This window comes from Bidens hawaiensis, unplaced genomic scaffold, assembly GCF_021521415.1.
Source record: "Bidens hawaiensis isolate Kalapana, Puna unplaced genomic scaffold, B.hawaiensis_p1.1 tig00015320_1, whole genome shotgun sequence".
In the NCBI taxonomy this organism is placed as follows: domain Eukaryota; kingdom Viridiplantae; phylum Streptophyta; class Magnoliopsida; order Asterales; family Asteraceae; genus Bidens; species Bidens hawaiensis.
Genome location: NW_027492369.1, coordinates 11041 through 28027, shown reverse-complemented (window position 1 = coordinate 28027; position 16987 = coordinate 11041). Strand labels below are relative to the sequence as shown.

At 32.4% G+C, this 16987-nt stretch overlaps 1 protein-coding gene across 1 annotated transcript; it reads right to left on the bottom strand.

The window, feature by feature from the left end:
- Nucleotides 1–10196: 10196 nt before the first annotated feature.
- On the bottom strand, nucleotides 10197–15895 carry LOC143548917 (protein phosphatase 1 regulatory inhibitor subunit PPP1R7 homolog). Its single transcript, XM_077039956.1, has 6 exons — nucleotides 15629–15895; nucleotides 13022–13252; nucleotides 12682–12828; nucleotides 12148–12290; nucleotides 11957–12071; nucleotides 10197–10344 (listed from the first exon to the last, which is right to left on the bottom strand). The coding sequence occupies exons 1-6, from the start codon at nucleotides 15893–15895 to the stop codon at nucleotides 10264–10266; spliced, it is 984 nt and encodes a 327-aa protein (XP_076896071.1). The 3' UTR covers nucleotides 10197–10263.
- Nucleotides 15896–16987: the final 1092 nt, after the last annotated feature.

The window sequence follows — 16987 nt, the reverse complement described above, 5'->3', positions numbered from 1 at the left end:
TGGTCTACCTAACCACCTACAAATATTTGAAATAGTATAAAAGTCCATTAGCGCATAGTCTATGATATATGAAATAATGATTACATGTGCAATGAGATTGTATACGGCTTGGGGGTGTTCATAGGTTCGGATATTGGATATACGGTTTATTGGATTTAAAATTTTCTTTCCATATCCAAAATCCGAAACGATCCGAATTTGGAGACTTCTAACAGAACCGCATTCAATTCGGATCGGTTCATGTTGAAAACCGGAAAAACCAAATCTGGATGTTTTAATCATGTTCCTACTTTCTATCACTTTCACAATTAGAAAAATTAATTAACAAAACACTGCATCAACTCAACATATTGCATTACTCCAACAACTATTTCTACTTCAAATAAACTTAAAACAGTTCCCAACTTATACTTCTAGCAGTTTAATCGGATTACTGAATAAACCAAACAACCGATTTACAAAAAGTCTAATATCCGATAACTGATCTGACACGGTTAATAGCCGAACTGAAAATAAACTGGTTTGGAACCGGTTTCGGTGGAGAAATTACAAACTGGTTCCGAACCTTCTAAACCGGTTCGATTTGTTCTGTTATAGCAGTTCTTTTGGCGTCCTCTACTTGTAACTAATTTATTACTGCAATTACTTAATCAAAACATATAATTTGGTGGTTTTGTAAAGGAAATTTACACATACATTTGTGATTTACATAAAACTTAAAAAATTTTAATGACATTTATATAAAGAATAAAAGGAAAACTGCTTGCAATAAAGCTACCTGCTTAGATGACGTTGCAGTCCACGGTGGTGGTGGTTTCGGTTCGCCGGGAAAACAATAGGTTACTAGAGGTAGAAGATGGTGAGGATTTAATGAGAGGAGAAATAATATATGGTTGAATTGAATACATGGTTGTAATTTGAAAGAGATGGGTAACGTGAAGTCTCTTTCAAGAGTTTTGAAAGACAGATTATGATTTTGACATTTTGTAGTCTTGTGCACAGGGGAACAAGTATAGTTGGTGTTGAACCGGTAACATCTATGTGGGTTTTAGGATAGGTAAGGCTCGGTTCGAATATTTACAGAATTTTTGCTTAAGCTACTCTACTGATTATTTTTTGTACCGATACTGATACGTTTTGTTTGTGTGTTAATAATAACGTATTCTTATCATTCAAAATATTAATGTGGCTTTTTTTTTTAATATGAGGTGACAAATTATGTTAGATTAAGAATTTGATTCACTAAATGTAGACGATTGTTAAAGTTAAAGGTGTAGATGATTATTAAAATTCATTGGCTGAAACATAAAACTTATGAATAATATATACTGAATCAATTAAACTTATAAGCAAAGATTTAATAAATTTATAAAGTATAAGGTTTATTATACTTAAATAGTAAAAATACATTAATATATATTATGCCCAATTTCGTTCGAGAAAAGACTTGTTTGCCCAACTTCATAAAATGGAAGATCGATTTACCGGTTACAAAAGGAGGTTACCGCAATATTTTAAATATTTTGTTAAGATGCGATAAATGCTAGGTAAAATGGACGGGCAGGGTAACAAGTCAAGCGGTTCGTTTTAGAAAATTGATCATTTGGGTTCGAGCCATAACGACTTTTACAAAACTGTCTATGCGTCGAACCGGTATCTAAAAATGAAGAGAACTACTAAATAAACATTAATTATATGTATGTTAGTGAATGCCTACAGTTAATCCCGGCCATTTAAGTTATATGAATGGTCTTAAACTATTCGACTCAAACTTCAAGCGGATTAAACCGAATAACAAATTTGGTTTTTGGTTCGGTTTGTAGCCAAACCCGATTTAGTTAATAACTTTCGGTTCTAACAGTTTCCAATTCGGTTGACACGATTAGCTCGTTGGTATGTTTATTTTATCTAGCCCAAATAGCTATAAGGTCCTTTCTCATAATAAACATATGTTTAAACTTTAATGTGTAAGTGGCTATGAGAAAAGTACAAGTTGAATGAAGACTTGGACACTTGGGGTTATGTGATTACAGGTTGTTATTTTGTAACCGTTTCGGTTTGAGTGTTTAGACCATTAGACTGTGTTTGAAATTTATATAGGGCTAGCTACCAACCTCGGCCCAATCAACCGGCATTCCTGATTTTTTTTTTAAGTTTATTTATATATTTTGACGAAAAATATTATGTATTTTTAATGTTTAAAACCAATTTCTCAATCCATATAAGCCTACTTTTATTTTTTTTTCACAACCCAAATTATAATAAATAAGCCTATTTAAAAATTTAATTGTTAAATAAAAAACTTTTTACTTTAGGCCCAAATTTTTTTCCGTCTTCGACCTAAATTTTTTTTAACGATTTTCGAAGACAGCCCCTACTTAATATATGTTGTTTTGGACTTTGGCTTTTAACACTTGGTTTCAATCTTGTACATACATATAGCTCATGGGTAATGGCAAGTTTGAGGGAGAAAATGGTTTTTACTCAATCAAAAAGGTTTATTCGATCAAAATAGGGCCAAAACATGTTTTATTTTGTTAATGACACTTGATTAATGACAATGAACGTTATCACATACTTTGTTACCACATACTTTGAATATTTATATATAAATTGGTATGATTTAGATATGACAGATTTTTAAAATACTCCACGGTTTTTTTACATTCTCAAAATAGCCATACAAAACTTGTCGACAAAAAAAATTTTGAACTAAATTTTTTTTCACCGACGAGTTTCGTTTAAACTAATCAAAACTAGCCACTTATTTTAAATTTATTTTCACCCGTAAGTTTTTATCAAAATCCGGATTAAACGACTACTTTTTTTAATAAAATATTCAGTTAACTTTTAAAATAATATAAACTTATTTAAGATGAGCCACCTTTTCTTTTTGTCCCATGCTGTCCACAACATGACATTGACCCTACAATGGCAACCCTTTGCAGACATAGCCTACCCTACGCTTGTTTGCTGAAGTAGTGTTGTCCATATCTACTTCCTTAGCTAACCTTTGATATGAAGTGATTTATTGTATTATAATGAAAAAAGTGGTGTTTGTTTTCTCACATGAATGGAATCTTTTATTACATATGAATCTCATTTCATTAAAATCATTCATTCTCACTCGGTCATCCTCCTTTTTTTCCATTTCATTCCTCCTTCATCATATTTTCTCAATAACACCTACTAACAACAACAACCACCACCACTACCGTCGCCACCACCAACACCTGACCGCCGCCACCCCCACCACCGCCGTCGCCACCATCGTCGCTGTAACCACCGCAAATATTGTCACCGCCACCCTACCATTTCCATCAATACCAATGCTACCACCGCTTACCACCACCATCGTCACTGTCACCACCATTTTCGTCGCCAGAGCTAACATCACCACTGTCACTTGCAGTTTTCTTTTCTTTTTTTTTTGGTGTGAAAAAATTATTTTGAGATAGAAGTGTTTTTATTATTTTTATTTCATTCATACAATTTTTTTTATACCAAGCAAAATAAAGTAATAATTTATTTCACTACCATATGTTAACCAAATAAGACAAAGAAATGGTAATAATTCATTTTATTCCATTGTCCATTCTATTCCTTCTCCTATTTCATTCCCCCTTCATTTCATTACCTCCAACCAAATATACCCTTAATATTATTATATTCTAATAAGTTTCTAGTTTACCCAAATATCCAAAATACCTATTTTCAAATAAAGTTTGAATTCTACCTCGTATTTGAAAACTATTTTTAAGACCATTCCCATTAGTATAAAGTTATTCAGTCGGATGGAGTGAAATTTAAAAAAATAAATCAAAATTCACTTAAAGCAAGTGACTTGGTTGGTGGAGTGAACACAAGTCGGTCGTGTGATGTCTCATCTCCATCTCTTCAATTTTCTTTGAATTGTTTTGCCACATATTACTTTCTATTAGTTATGATATATTTCTGTAATAAAAATTATCATTTAAAAATCTCAAACTTTATCAAATATATGATTTTTTTAAACAACTAGTGTTTCACCCGGCGCGTTGCGTCAGCGCAATAGTAAAACTCAAGCGTTGTTGATCACAAGTGTTGAGGTGGTAAGTCGAGTGAATTCCGTTGGTTATGGTTACGTGTGTTATTATACCAGAACTAAAACCAAAATAAAAATAATAATTAAATTTGAGGTGGACCAATGGGGTGACGTCAGCCGATCAAACTCGAGCGCTGGTAAAACCCGATCGTTGTTGATCTCGAACATTGAGGTAATGAGTCTACACAAATTTGGTTGGTTTATGTCACATTCGTGACGGTACCAGAACTAAAAAACAAACAAAATCAGCATTATGTCGATTTTCGTTACGTTTGTTACGATATTAGAACTAAAACAAAATGCGTTGAGTCTATTCGAATTCAGTCGGTTTCCATCATGTTCGTTACGGTATCGGAACAAAAACAAAACAAAATTTACATTCGGTCGGTTTTGGTTACGTTTGTTACGGGCCGAAATTAAAACAAACCAAAAAGAATCAATATGGTGTTGCAAAGTTGCCCATCGAGACTTTGCGACACCAAGCTTCTTTTTGTATTATATAATAATAATAATAATAATAATAATAATAATAATAAGGTGAAGCAGTAGAAATCACAAGAGACGGAGACACGTCGCAAGAAGAATACCCTGAGCTAGCAAAAAAGTAACTTACATGTGATGCTTCAAAACACTTGTACTATATGCATGAAATTCAGTAGCCTAGCACGGTAGCTATTTGTGAGAGGCAGCCAACTTCACATTTAATATATATAATGCGTAGACACATAAAGTGATGCGATCTTGTAAGGCCCCCGACCCGGGTGCCCTACTTTCTCGCTGGTTAGATTTACTTATTCACATAATTCGTAAAATCAGAGTTAATTAAAACATTTCGCGAAATTAAAAGTCATTCATAACATAACCATCTTGTCTTATAATATCATAACATAAATCCATAAAACATAAAACATCAAACGACACGGGTGTCTTCTTCAAAGCGATGTCAGTCTTCCTCTTATTGCCACGTGTCCTCGTCAAGCAACTTGCCTCATTTTACTTGCCTGCGTGCATACTAAAAGTCAGCTACGCTGAGTGAGTTCCAGTTAATTAACATACATTACATTCACTTTCTTACCAATATGCGTCCGAAGATACGTATTAATACTTACCTGTTCATCTATCATTCAACCATACATTCATACATACATACATTTATACATTCTTACTTTTTACAGAACGCATAACTCGGATACTATAAAGATCCGGCCCTCACTTACCTTGGATATTATAAGGGTTCAAACCCTACATACCTCGGAGTTAATAAGGATCCGGTGTCCTACATACCTTAGATATTATAAGGGTCCAGTACCCTACATACCTCGGAATTTATAAGGATCCGGTGTCCTTCATACCTTGGATCTCCTTAGAGTCCAGTCACTACTTACCTTGGATACTATAACGGTCCAGTGCCCTACATACCTCGGTTATTATTAGGGCCCGGTGCCCTTTAACATACCATACCATTCTAACTTCGTTACATTTCCTTCCTAATTCATTCAATCATAACTAATATAACATTACGTGCATACTAGTTAAACAATCCATATCATTCACATTCATACGCAAACATCTATACTAATTAATAAATAAAGGTTTCCTTATGCCTCGTATCCTCTTTTTAGCCCATCATTCATTTCAATTTCCCACCTCCCACCACATTCCTTTTACAAACCCAGTTCATATCCTTACCCGACCCAATTAACTACTTATAACCCGAACAAACACATTGGCGATGTTTCAGAAACCCCATTTCTTGTCTCTTTCCTAATGTTTAATTTTCCAATCTCTCCTCTCATTGATCTGTCAAATCGATCCCAAATTCCAAAATCACTAGCGGCAATACTTTGAATTTCATCTCCAGAAAACCTAAATCAGAAACTTCTAATTTCATCTTCAAAATCATTGGCGACTAGAACTAATGGCTTTCTTCGATTTCTCTCATATCATATCGGAAACCCTAAATCATTTTTCTAGAGTTTGGTAATGTTTCTTCAAGAAACTATAAATCAATCTTTAATTACAGGAAATGAATCTAAATAATCACCTACCCAATTTTAATCTATCTTATATAGGTTTAGCCAATTTTAATTACCGTGCTTACAAATATGTCTGTACTAGGATTTTTTTATATGAAATTATAGTCATAAAAATAGTTATGAAAAAACCATAGCGCCGCCATGATATTGACTGTGTAACAAAAATGAATTATATTTACAAACTTTTTCTTTGTCCACAGGCCTATAAATCTTCTTTTCTTTTGACCTAATATTTTTTTAGGCTCCTCAAACACTTTCACTGCAAATATTTTCTATTATACTTAAGCGTAAACATTTGCATAATTATTTGATGTTGTTTTGTAATTTTAAATAAAATGTTTTCAATTTTATATATGATTTTGTACGATTTTGTGTTTATATGACATATGATACCTATTCGATGTTCTTTTTTGAAAATTTAATAAAATGTTTTTTTCTTCTTAAAATAATAGTCAAGATGATGATTAAGTGATTTTGGAATGAATAAATCATATCTTATGTAACATTTATTATAAATAACTTGGTATCACTTCTTACACGGTACAAAAATGTGTTTCGAGGTTGACCTAACCCGTTTTGACTCATTTAAGTTCTTGAGAAACAATTGACTTGATTGTATAATTTTAATCTTGGAAATAACTACTAATTTTTACTAGTTGTTAAGTTTTCTATGACTTTTCTATGATTGAATATATCATTTATGAATAGAAATTATAATTAATTAATTGTAGTATTTTTCGCATTTTACTCCCTAATTACAGTCATCTAAAAACGTTTCCAAATAGCAAAACTTGTCAAACTATTTGAATCACTTTTTGCTATGGAAATTCAAATTATTCAAATTACGATTTTACAATGACTCTATCTAATTTAGCAAGTTGACTGTGTCATTTAATTTCTGTGTAAACTTAGATGCCAACCTAAATTAGATCTAATCCTTCAATTCAGTTACAAACTTATTTATATCAACAACAAATTTCGTGTTTTATTATACAAATTATGAAAATTTGATTAATAACCAAAATAATTATTCTGATTGCAAAGCAAACGATTAGTTCATCAATAGCTTGCTAATTCTATAGTGTTATAAATAGCAAAACGTGATGACAATTTTATATCAAATTAATTCATTAACAACTTGGTAATTATATAGTGTTATAAATAGCAAAATGTGATGACAATATAATGGATGGGGAGGTAAATTTTCAACATCATTTTTATTTTTTTATATTCATCAATCACAACTTGATTAAACTTTCAGGGAATAAAGATGCAAGCAAGCCGTGTTTAAAACTTACTTTCCTAACTTTGAATTAGTATTTTCTTAATAGGCATGCACTTGCTGAAAATGTGCTAAAAGTCAAGCATGTGTAAAATACCCAGAAAATCTCATTTCGTTGGAAAACATCACTGATTTGCCGATTTATGATCAATATATTAGTCACAAGAATTTTATTCATGTAATAATTGTAGTGTTTGTTTGTACCTTTTTATTTAATAAAAAATTTATCTATCATGACTTTTTGTTATTAATATTTCAAACGTTTTGGAGTTATAAAATTAATTTCTTAAACTCGTGTTGTACACGGGTAGCTAACCTAGTATATCTGATATACACTTACCATTTAAGTTAAGTGTATAAATCTAAACACATCGTAGTATGCACACAGCCCCGAAACATAACACATAAAAGGGGCTAGAACTCACTTGGATCCTGTTACGCTCCCCGTTAATAGTAATTCCCTTCTTGAGCTATGCACGGCTAATTGTTTAAAATATATATATTCATTAATTAACCGTTTGCTAACTAACCTGATTATTTAAATTTGTATTTTATAAATCTAGCGTACTTGATAAGTTAGGCTCGTTTGTCTGGATAACAGATCTAACGGGATAACTTTGTTTAACGCCACTCTCTATTTCGCGTTCATATTCTCTAATTATTATTTATTTATTTCTCTCCGTCATTAATACATGCTCCTTTCCTTTAATATATTATTATGTGTGTGTGTATACACACACACATATACCTCTCTTTTAATTATATGTATATATAATATATTTTTTTTCTTTAATTGATTATTTATCTTAAAATATATCGGGTTATATGGAGGTGAGGAGGTTGATTGGTTTGGTTTATTTTGATGGATTATCTTGGATAACTAGGAATGGCTCAGTTCACATTACATGACTCAATTCGCATCACATGAACCCTCCCCCCAGTTCGCTTCGCTCGGCCCCAGTCTTCGAACCCTCCCCCCAGTTCGCTTCGCTCGGCCCCAGTCTTCGCTTCGCTTGGACCAAGTCTGTTTCGCATAGCCCAAGTCGCTTCCAGTTTCGCACGAAAAAATGTTGCGAGATCAGGGATTCGAACCCGGCTCCCCCACCTCACAATCCAACGTTCAAACCATGCTGCTGTAGTAGCTAGTTGATATTAATATCAATTCCATTCTTTATATGTTGCTACAATAAATGGGAATGTGCGTAGGCTTTGACTGCAACAGCTTTTCTTTATTATTATTATTATTATAATGAAAGATTCTACTCCATATTATTATTAGTATTATGTTATTATCATTATTCGTACATCATAGTTGCTACTGTAGTCAATTATTATAGTCTTCTAGATATTATACTATTATAATAGTTATTATTATTATTATTTTATTACTATTAAAATCGAACATGGTTAGCTTCAAATTCCCATCTTTTATTCGCGGTTTATAGAGAGCCAAATCTCGTTAGATCTACAAGTCATGAACGAGCCAAACTTAACTAACGAGTTAAACGAATCCGACCCTCAAAGCTCACATTTTTACGTCAAGTTTATATTTTTATTAACCCTTAGGCCTCGATCTATGGTTCTACAAATTTTCATGGAGAACCGACACCAAATGAACCACCTTTACACTACAAACGTACCTCTAGCGAAATTCGTTTTAGAGTTTAATCTTGACACGAGCTAGATCTTGATTCTTCTTGTTGTTTGGATGCGAAAATCACTAAAACGACTTGGATCTCGTTCTCGGGTTTCAAAGTATGGAGAGTGTGTGTTGGTAAAAATGGAAAGGGTGGGGAATATGAGATCTAGGGTTTAAGGGGGTACTTATACCCTTAACTTATGGACCTTAGACCCGTTAATCTACTAAGTCCATATTTTATTGTTAAGTCCATATCCATTAAGTCTATCATCCCTCGTTTTAATTTATTATTTATTATTTATTATTTACGACAATTAAATAACAAACTTTATTTAAATATTTCTTTAATTATTATTTCTAAAGTTCGGACGTTACGGATCTTCAGTTTGTTGGCATATTTGGTTTGGAAAAGGAAATAATCTAGTACTAGCTCTTTTTTTATTGACCAAAAGATTCTAAAATTTTGCTAGATATTTCCCGTCACCTTTTTATTTTTTTGGTATACTTTTGTGTAAATCTCCTTTATTGTGCTAGACTAGATATCTCAGCATCTGATATATTTGACTTATCTTTTTCAAATGTTTCATAAGTTTGTCAAGACGTTTTAGCCTGAAAAATAAAAAAGTGGAATGATTATCATCTTTTATGACTTGTGACTATTATTAAATTATCAATTACAATAAAAATATTAAATAATTGTCATGTTTTATGACTTTTGACTTACAATCTAATCTTAGTTATTAATCCTAACACAATTTCGAATAATATATATAAAGTTTGTTTATTAAATTTAAGCACTCATATGTAAAAACATCTACTATATCTTGTATAAACAAAAAAACCGAATGGACTGAGTATTTCATGACACTTGGTACAATGAACAGGAAATATAAAAATGCCAAAGTACAAATCATAATATTCTTTGCGATAAAATATTTGAATTTTTTTCGAAACAAAGACGACCATTAACTCATTAAACCTTCTTCGCAAGCTCAGAGTTGGTTACAGCAAAAAGACCTAGTATCATGCGACAACTGATCGATAAGTCTTTCAATCAAGCTGTTCGTTTAAAAGATGATGTCATTGCAGTTTTCTATGTATGATTCCACCAGAATTATACAAACTGATTTAAGAGAAATCATTCATCAAAAGTCAATAAGTTCAGAAGGATTTCAATGAAGACTTTCAGCATAATAATTGTGTTCCTGAAAGCTTCTAATCTTTAAGTGAACATTTCCGAATCGATTTGCTCAATATTTGGGAAGATTTGCCTTAGAGTAGTCACATAGTCTGATAACTTCGCCTGCAAAATATATATATATAAAGTTGAGTATTAATATAAAAAGAAGACATTCACACAAATTTGCTCGACTACTTGCTTGTGTTTATCCTCTTTCTATAACGGGTCGGACTAGCTCTAGTTGGAGCGACCACCCCAAACACTTTAAAAAGAATTAAGACATTAGATGTCGTAATGGGCTTGGTTTTAATAAGCATGCCACATCAAAGGCAAAAAGGCGTCAAAATTAGAGTCGGTAGGAGGTTTATTTGTAAAAACAGCCAAAGGGACGAAGATCTTATGAAAGTTTTACTCTGTAAATAGGTCGATATGTATAACAGATAAGAGAAAAACAACTTGTTGTATGTAAAGCTTATTTGGTTATAAATAGATGCGTGCCTCAGCTCTTGGGACCTAAATACCTCCCAACATCGGACACTTTCTAAAAACTTTATAAAGGGATAGCCACTCAAACTAGATACTTTTACGATTTTCAATAAATGATAACATTCTTTTAACCAATAATAGCAACGTGCTGCAATTTACCATATGTGGTTCCTATAAGAGGCAGAAGTGTGTAAGCATGTTGCTATTTTGTAGGAATAATATTGTCCCTTAAATATTAACAATATTGTCTCAGTTATGATAACAAAAACTACATTATTACAGTAATATTCTAACCAATCTTAAAAATAAGAAAATAAAAGGTTTGATTATTAATGCATTTGAATACATGCTGGCTTTCAACTCGTTTAACTAGTTTCATTTAAAACACAACCAAAATCAACCAATGTACATGTAAATGAGTTAAGACGCCAACAAACACTTGATTACTTGGCCCATTTATCAGTTGTGTTTTTTGTTTATTGGTTTTCTGTTTTGTCAGCCAAAAAGAAAGTTGTTGACACAAATCATCAAGATTCGTGAAAAAAGTAGCTACCAGGTCTTGTGAGGGCCAAACAAGACAGGTGAAACAACAAAAAGACCATATTGCACGAAGCCAGCCTAGATTTTTAGCAATTACTTAGTAGAATAGAGTTTTGCTCCAATTTTGTATAGAACCAAAAGCAATGCGGGTAAAAACAATGTCATGTTCAGCTAGCACTAGAAAGTATGCCTAATCAATTTCTTAACTACCTAATTAGGACCAAGCAGAAAAAGATAATATTTCTACCCCTACTTATAAAATCATAACAGTCTAATTTTTTGAACTAGCTAAAAAAGTTGCTTTAAAAAAGAGAACATGGCTGTACTAATAAACTAAAAAGACCATGATAATAATAAGATTATCATTTTATACTCGATATCTTATTAGACACGAAGGAGTTCAGAAATAAAGGGGTGTTTCATGTTTGATAGTGCTTAGTTTAAACAACTTTGTTTAATACATTTGTTTAAGAGCAGATAAGCACTTTGAATGTTTGGATTAAAAAAAAGTCCTTATGCTTGTCTGCTTAGATTAGAGTGAAATTAGTTGTTTTCAATAAGCGATTTTAGTTTCAAAAATAACAAGCGTTGTTTTCAATAAGCTTATCATTTGCTTCCAGGAAACGCCATTAAATTTGAAGCTTATTCTAAATCTCTAATAATAAATAAGCAAAATATCATAAGTTCGAAGTATATAAGATGCACTTACACATGGATTGTGTTCAAGGTAGATGGTGGTGAGCTTCTCTCTAGAACCAGAAACCGCCTCAGAAATGCCATCTAATGATGCTAGTTGGTTGTCATTAAACCAAAGATCTTCTAAGCTACAAGAAAAGAAAATACAATTCAGACAAAAATAAATATTATGATAATCTAGTCAAGTAATTCATGTATGTATACCATGTGAGCTTCTCAATGTCCTTGATTGCAGCAAGCTTATTTGAAGATACATCCAAAACCCTAAGGTTGACCAAGGTTGATAGTCCTTCCATTTTTGCAATACCATTATGGCTCAAGTATAGCTCTTCTAAAGATGTGCATTCCTAAATGTAGCAAAAAAAACCATTAAAAAACTGAAAGTGGCAAGATAGAGGTTGGTGGGTAACACAAACCAAAACGGGCTGCGGATGGCGCAGGCCATATCTAAATAAATATGGGTCAAAATGGATTGAGTAGGGTTGGGTTGGTTTAGCCTGTAAACAATTTTTTCTCTGCTTTCAAAGAAGCATAAACAAAAAATAAACTTTGGGAGACTTTCAACTAATTTGACCCATTTGAGATATAGAAAACAACCCAAGGACCAAAACAAACCATTTAGAAGTAAATGAATAAAAATTGCCTCAATGGTCACCTTTAGTATGAATAGTAGCATTGGTCATTCCAGAAGAAAAACCATATAAAAAGTTTTATTCAAAATTTATTAAAAAAAATTACCTCCAATCCTTTCATAGAAGTTAGCCGATTGCTCTGCAAACTGAGCTTCTTAATACATTTTAATCCACATAAGTTGATGGATTTTATACGATTGCGCCCTAGCCATAGCTCTTGTAAGTTTGTCAAAGTCTGCATATTCTCCATCACCTAAATGAGCAAACTTTTAGTAAGCAGGCCCAAACAACAAATATTTCCTAGTTAAAAATCTACAAATCTTTTCACAATCACATGTATAGCTCTTAGCAAACTCTAGTTTATAGTGTTGCGATTGATAATTAGCCAATCAAACTACTAAATTGGGATCTAATCTAACTATAAGACTTAAGAAAAAAATTATCACCCGTAATCTGTTGGAACCAAGTTCAAGAATTTGAAGTTCATGGAAGTGCTCGATCTCCTCAATTTTGGTAACTTCATTTTTAGAGACATAGAGTTCCTTGAGTGTGTTTGATGCCTTGGATAATCCACTCATTGATGAAATCTCGTTAAAAGAAACATCAAACACCAAAAGCTTTTTAAAAATGCTAGCATCCGGAATGTTTTTCAGCTGGTTATCCCTGAGAACTAACTCCTGCACAAACAGCACAACTAATAATCAGATAAAAGTTCAAGCCACAGAGAACATATAAAATTAGAATTGCCAGAATAACAATAAACAAAGCTATAGTTTCATATAAATGCATACATACAAAAACAAAGAACTGCCAAATGTCATACAACACAGATAAAACACTTAGATATACTAAATCAATATGCACTTATTGCACTAGGGGTGTGCAAAGTCGGTTTGGTGCAGTTATGGGGGCTTAACCATAATCATACAGAGCTTCGGCTATGAAAGTTTGCTTAGCCATAACCAAACGGCTGGATAACCGTTGGTTATTGATCGGTTTCAGTTAAGTTCAGTTGATTGTCCAATGTACTTTCCTAAATATTTCTTTTCCTGTGTTCCGGTTGAAAAAGGTTCAGATATGGTGTTCTAGGCTCAATTGTGTTGTTTCAAAAACTGAGATATGCGGATATAAAGCTTGATTATGGTGTTCCAAGCTCGGTTATAGACAGTTGTAGCATGAATTTAAATGCTCGAAGCTAGAAATTGTGGTATAAAATTTGGATAAACACGCACATACAAGGTTTGGTTCGGTTTCGGTTAATGAAGGCACGTTAACCGTAACTGTAACCATAACAGATCAGTTGTCGGTTATGGTTAATTCTGGTTATTTTTTCAGTTTTAGGTTACGGCTCAGTTTTTTGCTCACAAGCACATGGCATGACATTAAATTGATAGATTCGTTGTACACCTAATTCTACAACAGGACCAAATTATCCTCTACCTCATGCCCTAACTACAAAATTTGAAGATTATTCGAGCTAAATCTAAAGCTATAACATTGAACATTCAAGAAACTTAATCTAAATTCTAAAGTTTTCTGGTTATTTTTTCAGTTTTAGGTTACGGCTCAGTTTTTTGCTCACAAGCACATGGCATGGCATTAAATTGATAGATTCATTGTACACCTAATTCTACAACAGGACCAAATTATCCTCTACCTCATGCCCTAACTACAAAATTTGAAGATATTTCGAGCTAAATCTATAGCTATTACATTGAACATTCAAGAAACTTAATCTAAATTCTAAAGTTAATGAGGAGCTTTTATCTATACATTTCAATTCAAGATTATTATTATTATCTATTTAATAGTCACAAATCTAAAATAAAATTTATATATGAATATTTATTTAGGCATAATAAATAACTTGGAATCGGATTATTTGTTTTTAAGCTTGTCAATCATATTTCAATTGATGGTGGAGGTTCACTATTACGTCACTTCCATTTCATTAACTGTGACCGCCTTTTTGGTCGTTACATGTTTCAATTTTGGTCGTTACATACTTACATACATACTCAAAAGAGAAAAAAGTGATTCATTGAGTTCCTAACTGTGAATTCGCTCATAGTTATAACTAATTTAAATCAAACATTAGCGAACATAAACAGACGTAAACGCACACGTTTCGAACTTTCACGGTTCGTTCATTTATTAAACTAAGAACATAAACGAACTTCCCGCTGAACAGACCACGGACAATTGTACGTTCGGTTCGTTTACAGCCATACACATAACATAACATTATTACATGCATATCTAATTCTAGAATAGGGCCAAATTATCCTACCTGGCTACCTCATGCCCAAATAACTACATTGAAGCTTATTATTCGAGCTTAATCTAAAGTATTTATATTAATTAAGCAATTAAACAATATAAAAAAGTATGCGAAATCAAAAAAACCTAAACAATAAGCTAGCCTCGAGGCCGGAATTAATCTAAAGTATTAATATTAATTAAGCAATTAAACAATATAAAAAACGTATGCAAAATCCAAAAAAAAAAACTAATCAATGAGCTAACCTCGAGGCCAGAAATGTTGTTCCAGTGCGAACCGTTCAGTTAGCGTTCATGGACTGTCGCGAACAAGTTTAATGCTAAATGAACGAGCATGAACAAAGCTTCGTACCTCATGCCCTAAATAACTACATTGAAGCTTATTATTCGAGCTTAATCTAAAGTATTTATATTAATTAAGCAATTAAACAAAATAAAAAGGTATGCAAAATCAAAAAAACCTAAACGATGAGCTAACCTCGAGGCCGTAATTAATCTAAAGTATTTATATTAATTAAGCAATTACACAATATAAAAAACGTATGCAAAATAAAAAAAAATCCTAATCGATGAGCTAACCTCAAGGCCAGAAATGTTGTTCCAGTGCGAACCGAACAATATTTTCCGTCCAGTTAGCGTTCATGAACTGTTCGGGAACAAGTTTAATGCTAAATAACTACACTGAAGCTAATTCGAGCTTAATCTAAAGTATTTATATTAACTAAACAATATAAAAAGTATGCAAAATCAATTAACCTAATCGATGAGTATACCTCGAGGCCAGAGATGTTATTCCAGTGCGAAATCGGCTCAACACCGGCATCGTCAAACAGATTCTGACGAAGAGATAGCTTTTTGAGCTTAGATAGATTAGAGATACGCGTATCCAGCTTGTTGAGCCGATTAGCCGTCAAATCAATCTCGATGAGGCTCGGTGGAAGCTCAATTGAGTCGAGATCGTGGAGCTGGTAGCTTGAAGCGTCCAGGATCGTCGTCGCCGTTGATTCTTCGTCGTTGTTGTTGCTGATTACTGGTTCCATTTTCACTGCATGAAGAAACCCTAGAAGGTATGAAGAACGAAGGGAACTGGAATCACACTTTGAAAAGGAAAAGTTGAAAATGGAGAAAATGAAGCCTGTAATTAGACATTTGTTTTTAATTAAAACTTATTAGAGCTATTCCCGTGTTAACGGCACGGTTTGAAACCGTAAAATCGTTTAAACCGGTTACTGGTTTGGGTTCATAGTCGGTTTTTCCCTTATCTTTTGGTCGGTCGCTTTTGAAAATTTAAAACCACGGCAGACGGTTTAATTTATGATTTATACCAAAAACCAGCCGTATAAAACCGGACCATAAGATTTGATAATTGTTATAATTATTTATTTATTGTGCTCAGTTAATTAATTGTAATTAACTAATTATATTTACCTAAATATCAAGTTGGGTTTTTATCGAATATATATATACTCGCTTTTGAACTCGTGTATTACACATGATTTATCAAACGATAAAAATAAAAAGGGGTTCTTTATTTCAATTGTGATTCTCAAAATACTTATAAATTAATTTAATGTAGACTTAAAGGAGAAACAAATGAGTTAACGAAAATTACTAAAATAACATGGTTTTGGAAACGATGGGTGTGGATTTGCAAGAAATTTAAAATTGTGCTAAAGTTGCTAGTTGGTCAAACTTCATATATAAAAATAACACTATGTTATAAAATCCGCACTATGTTATAATCCACTTATCAAAATGATTGTAACCCATGGATAGCTAGAATGAATGAGATGAGAGATTAGAAATTATAAGAAATGTAGGTTTGACACCTAAGCTTCAACATTTTCTTTTATTAGTATTGTAAAATAAGGTAAGATAAGATAAAATGTAAGATTACTTTTATCAAAATATGTCGTCTAATAAAAAGTTATCGGTATTGTGTCAATCCCTAGTTTTTTTCTCATCGTACAACACAATCTAACGTTAAGTTCTAACCTCAAGTTTCTAAAGATCTCCCATCTCTAGTTCTCTACTTTGTTAGATAGTTTGCTGTAACTTTGTTTTAATCATTTTTTATGTGCTATTCATATTTGAATGTCTTGTATTAACTATTTAGACTTTACGAGCTCAAA

Excerpts from the sequence above, each read along its gene's own strand:
- LOC143548917 (XM_077039956.1), bottom strand. The coding sequence starts at position 15,895 with ATGGAACCAGTAATCAGCAACAACAACGACGAAGAATCAACGGCGACG. Across the intron at positions 13,253-15,628 it reads ATAACATCTCTGGCCTCGAG|GAGTTAGTTCTCAGGGATAA; the intron begins GTATACTCATCG and ends CTGTTTGTGCAG. Across the intron at positions 12,291-12,681 it reads CTTCTATGAAAGGATTGGAG|GAATGCACATCTTTAGAAGA; the intron begins GTAATTTTTTTT and ends TGCTACATTTAG.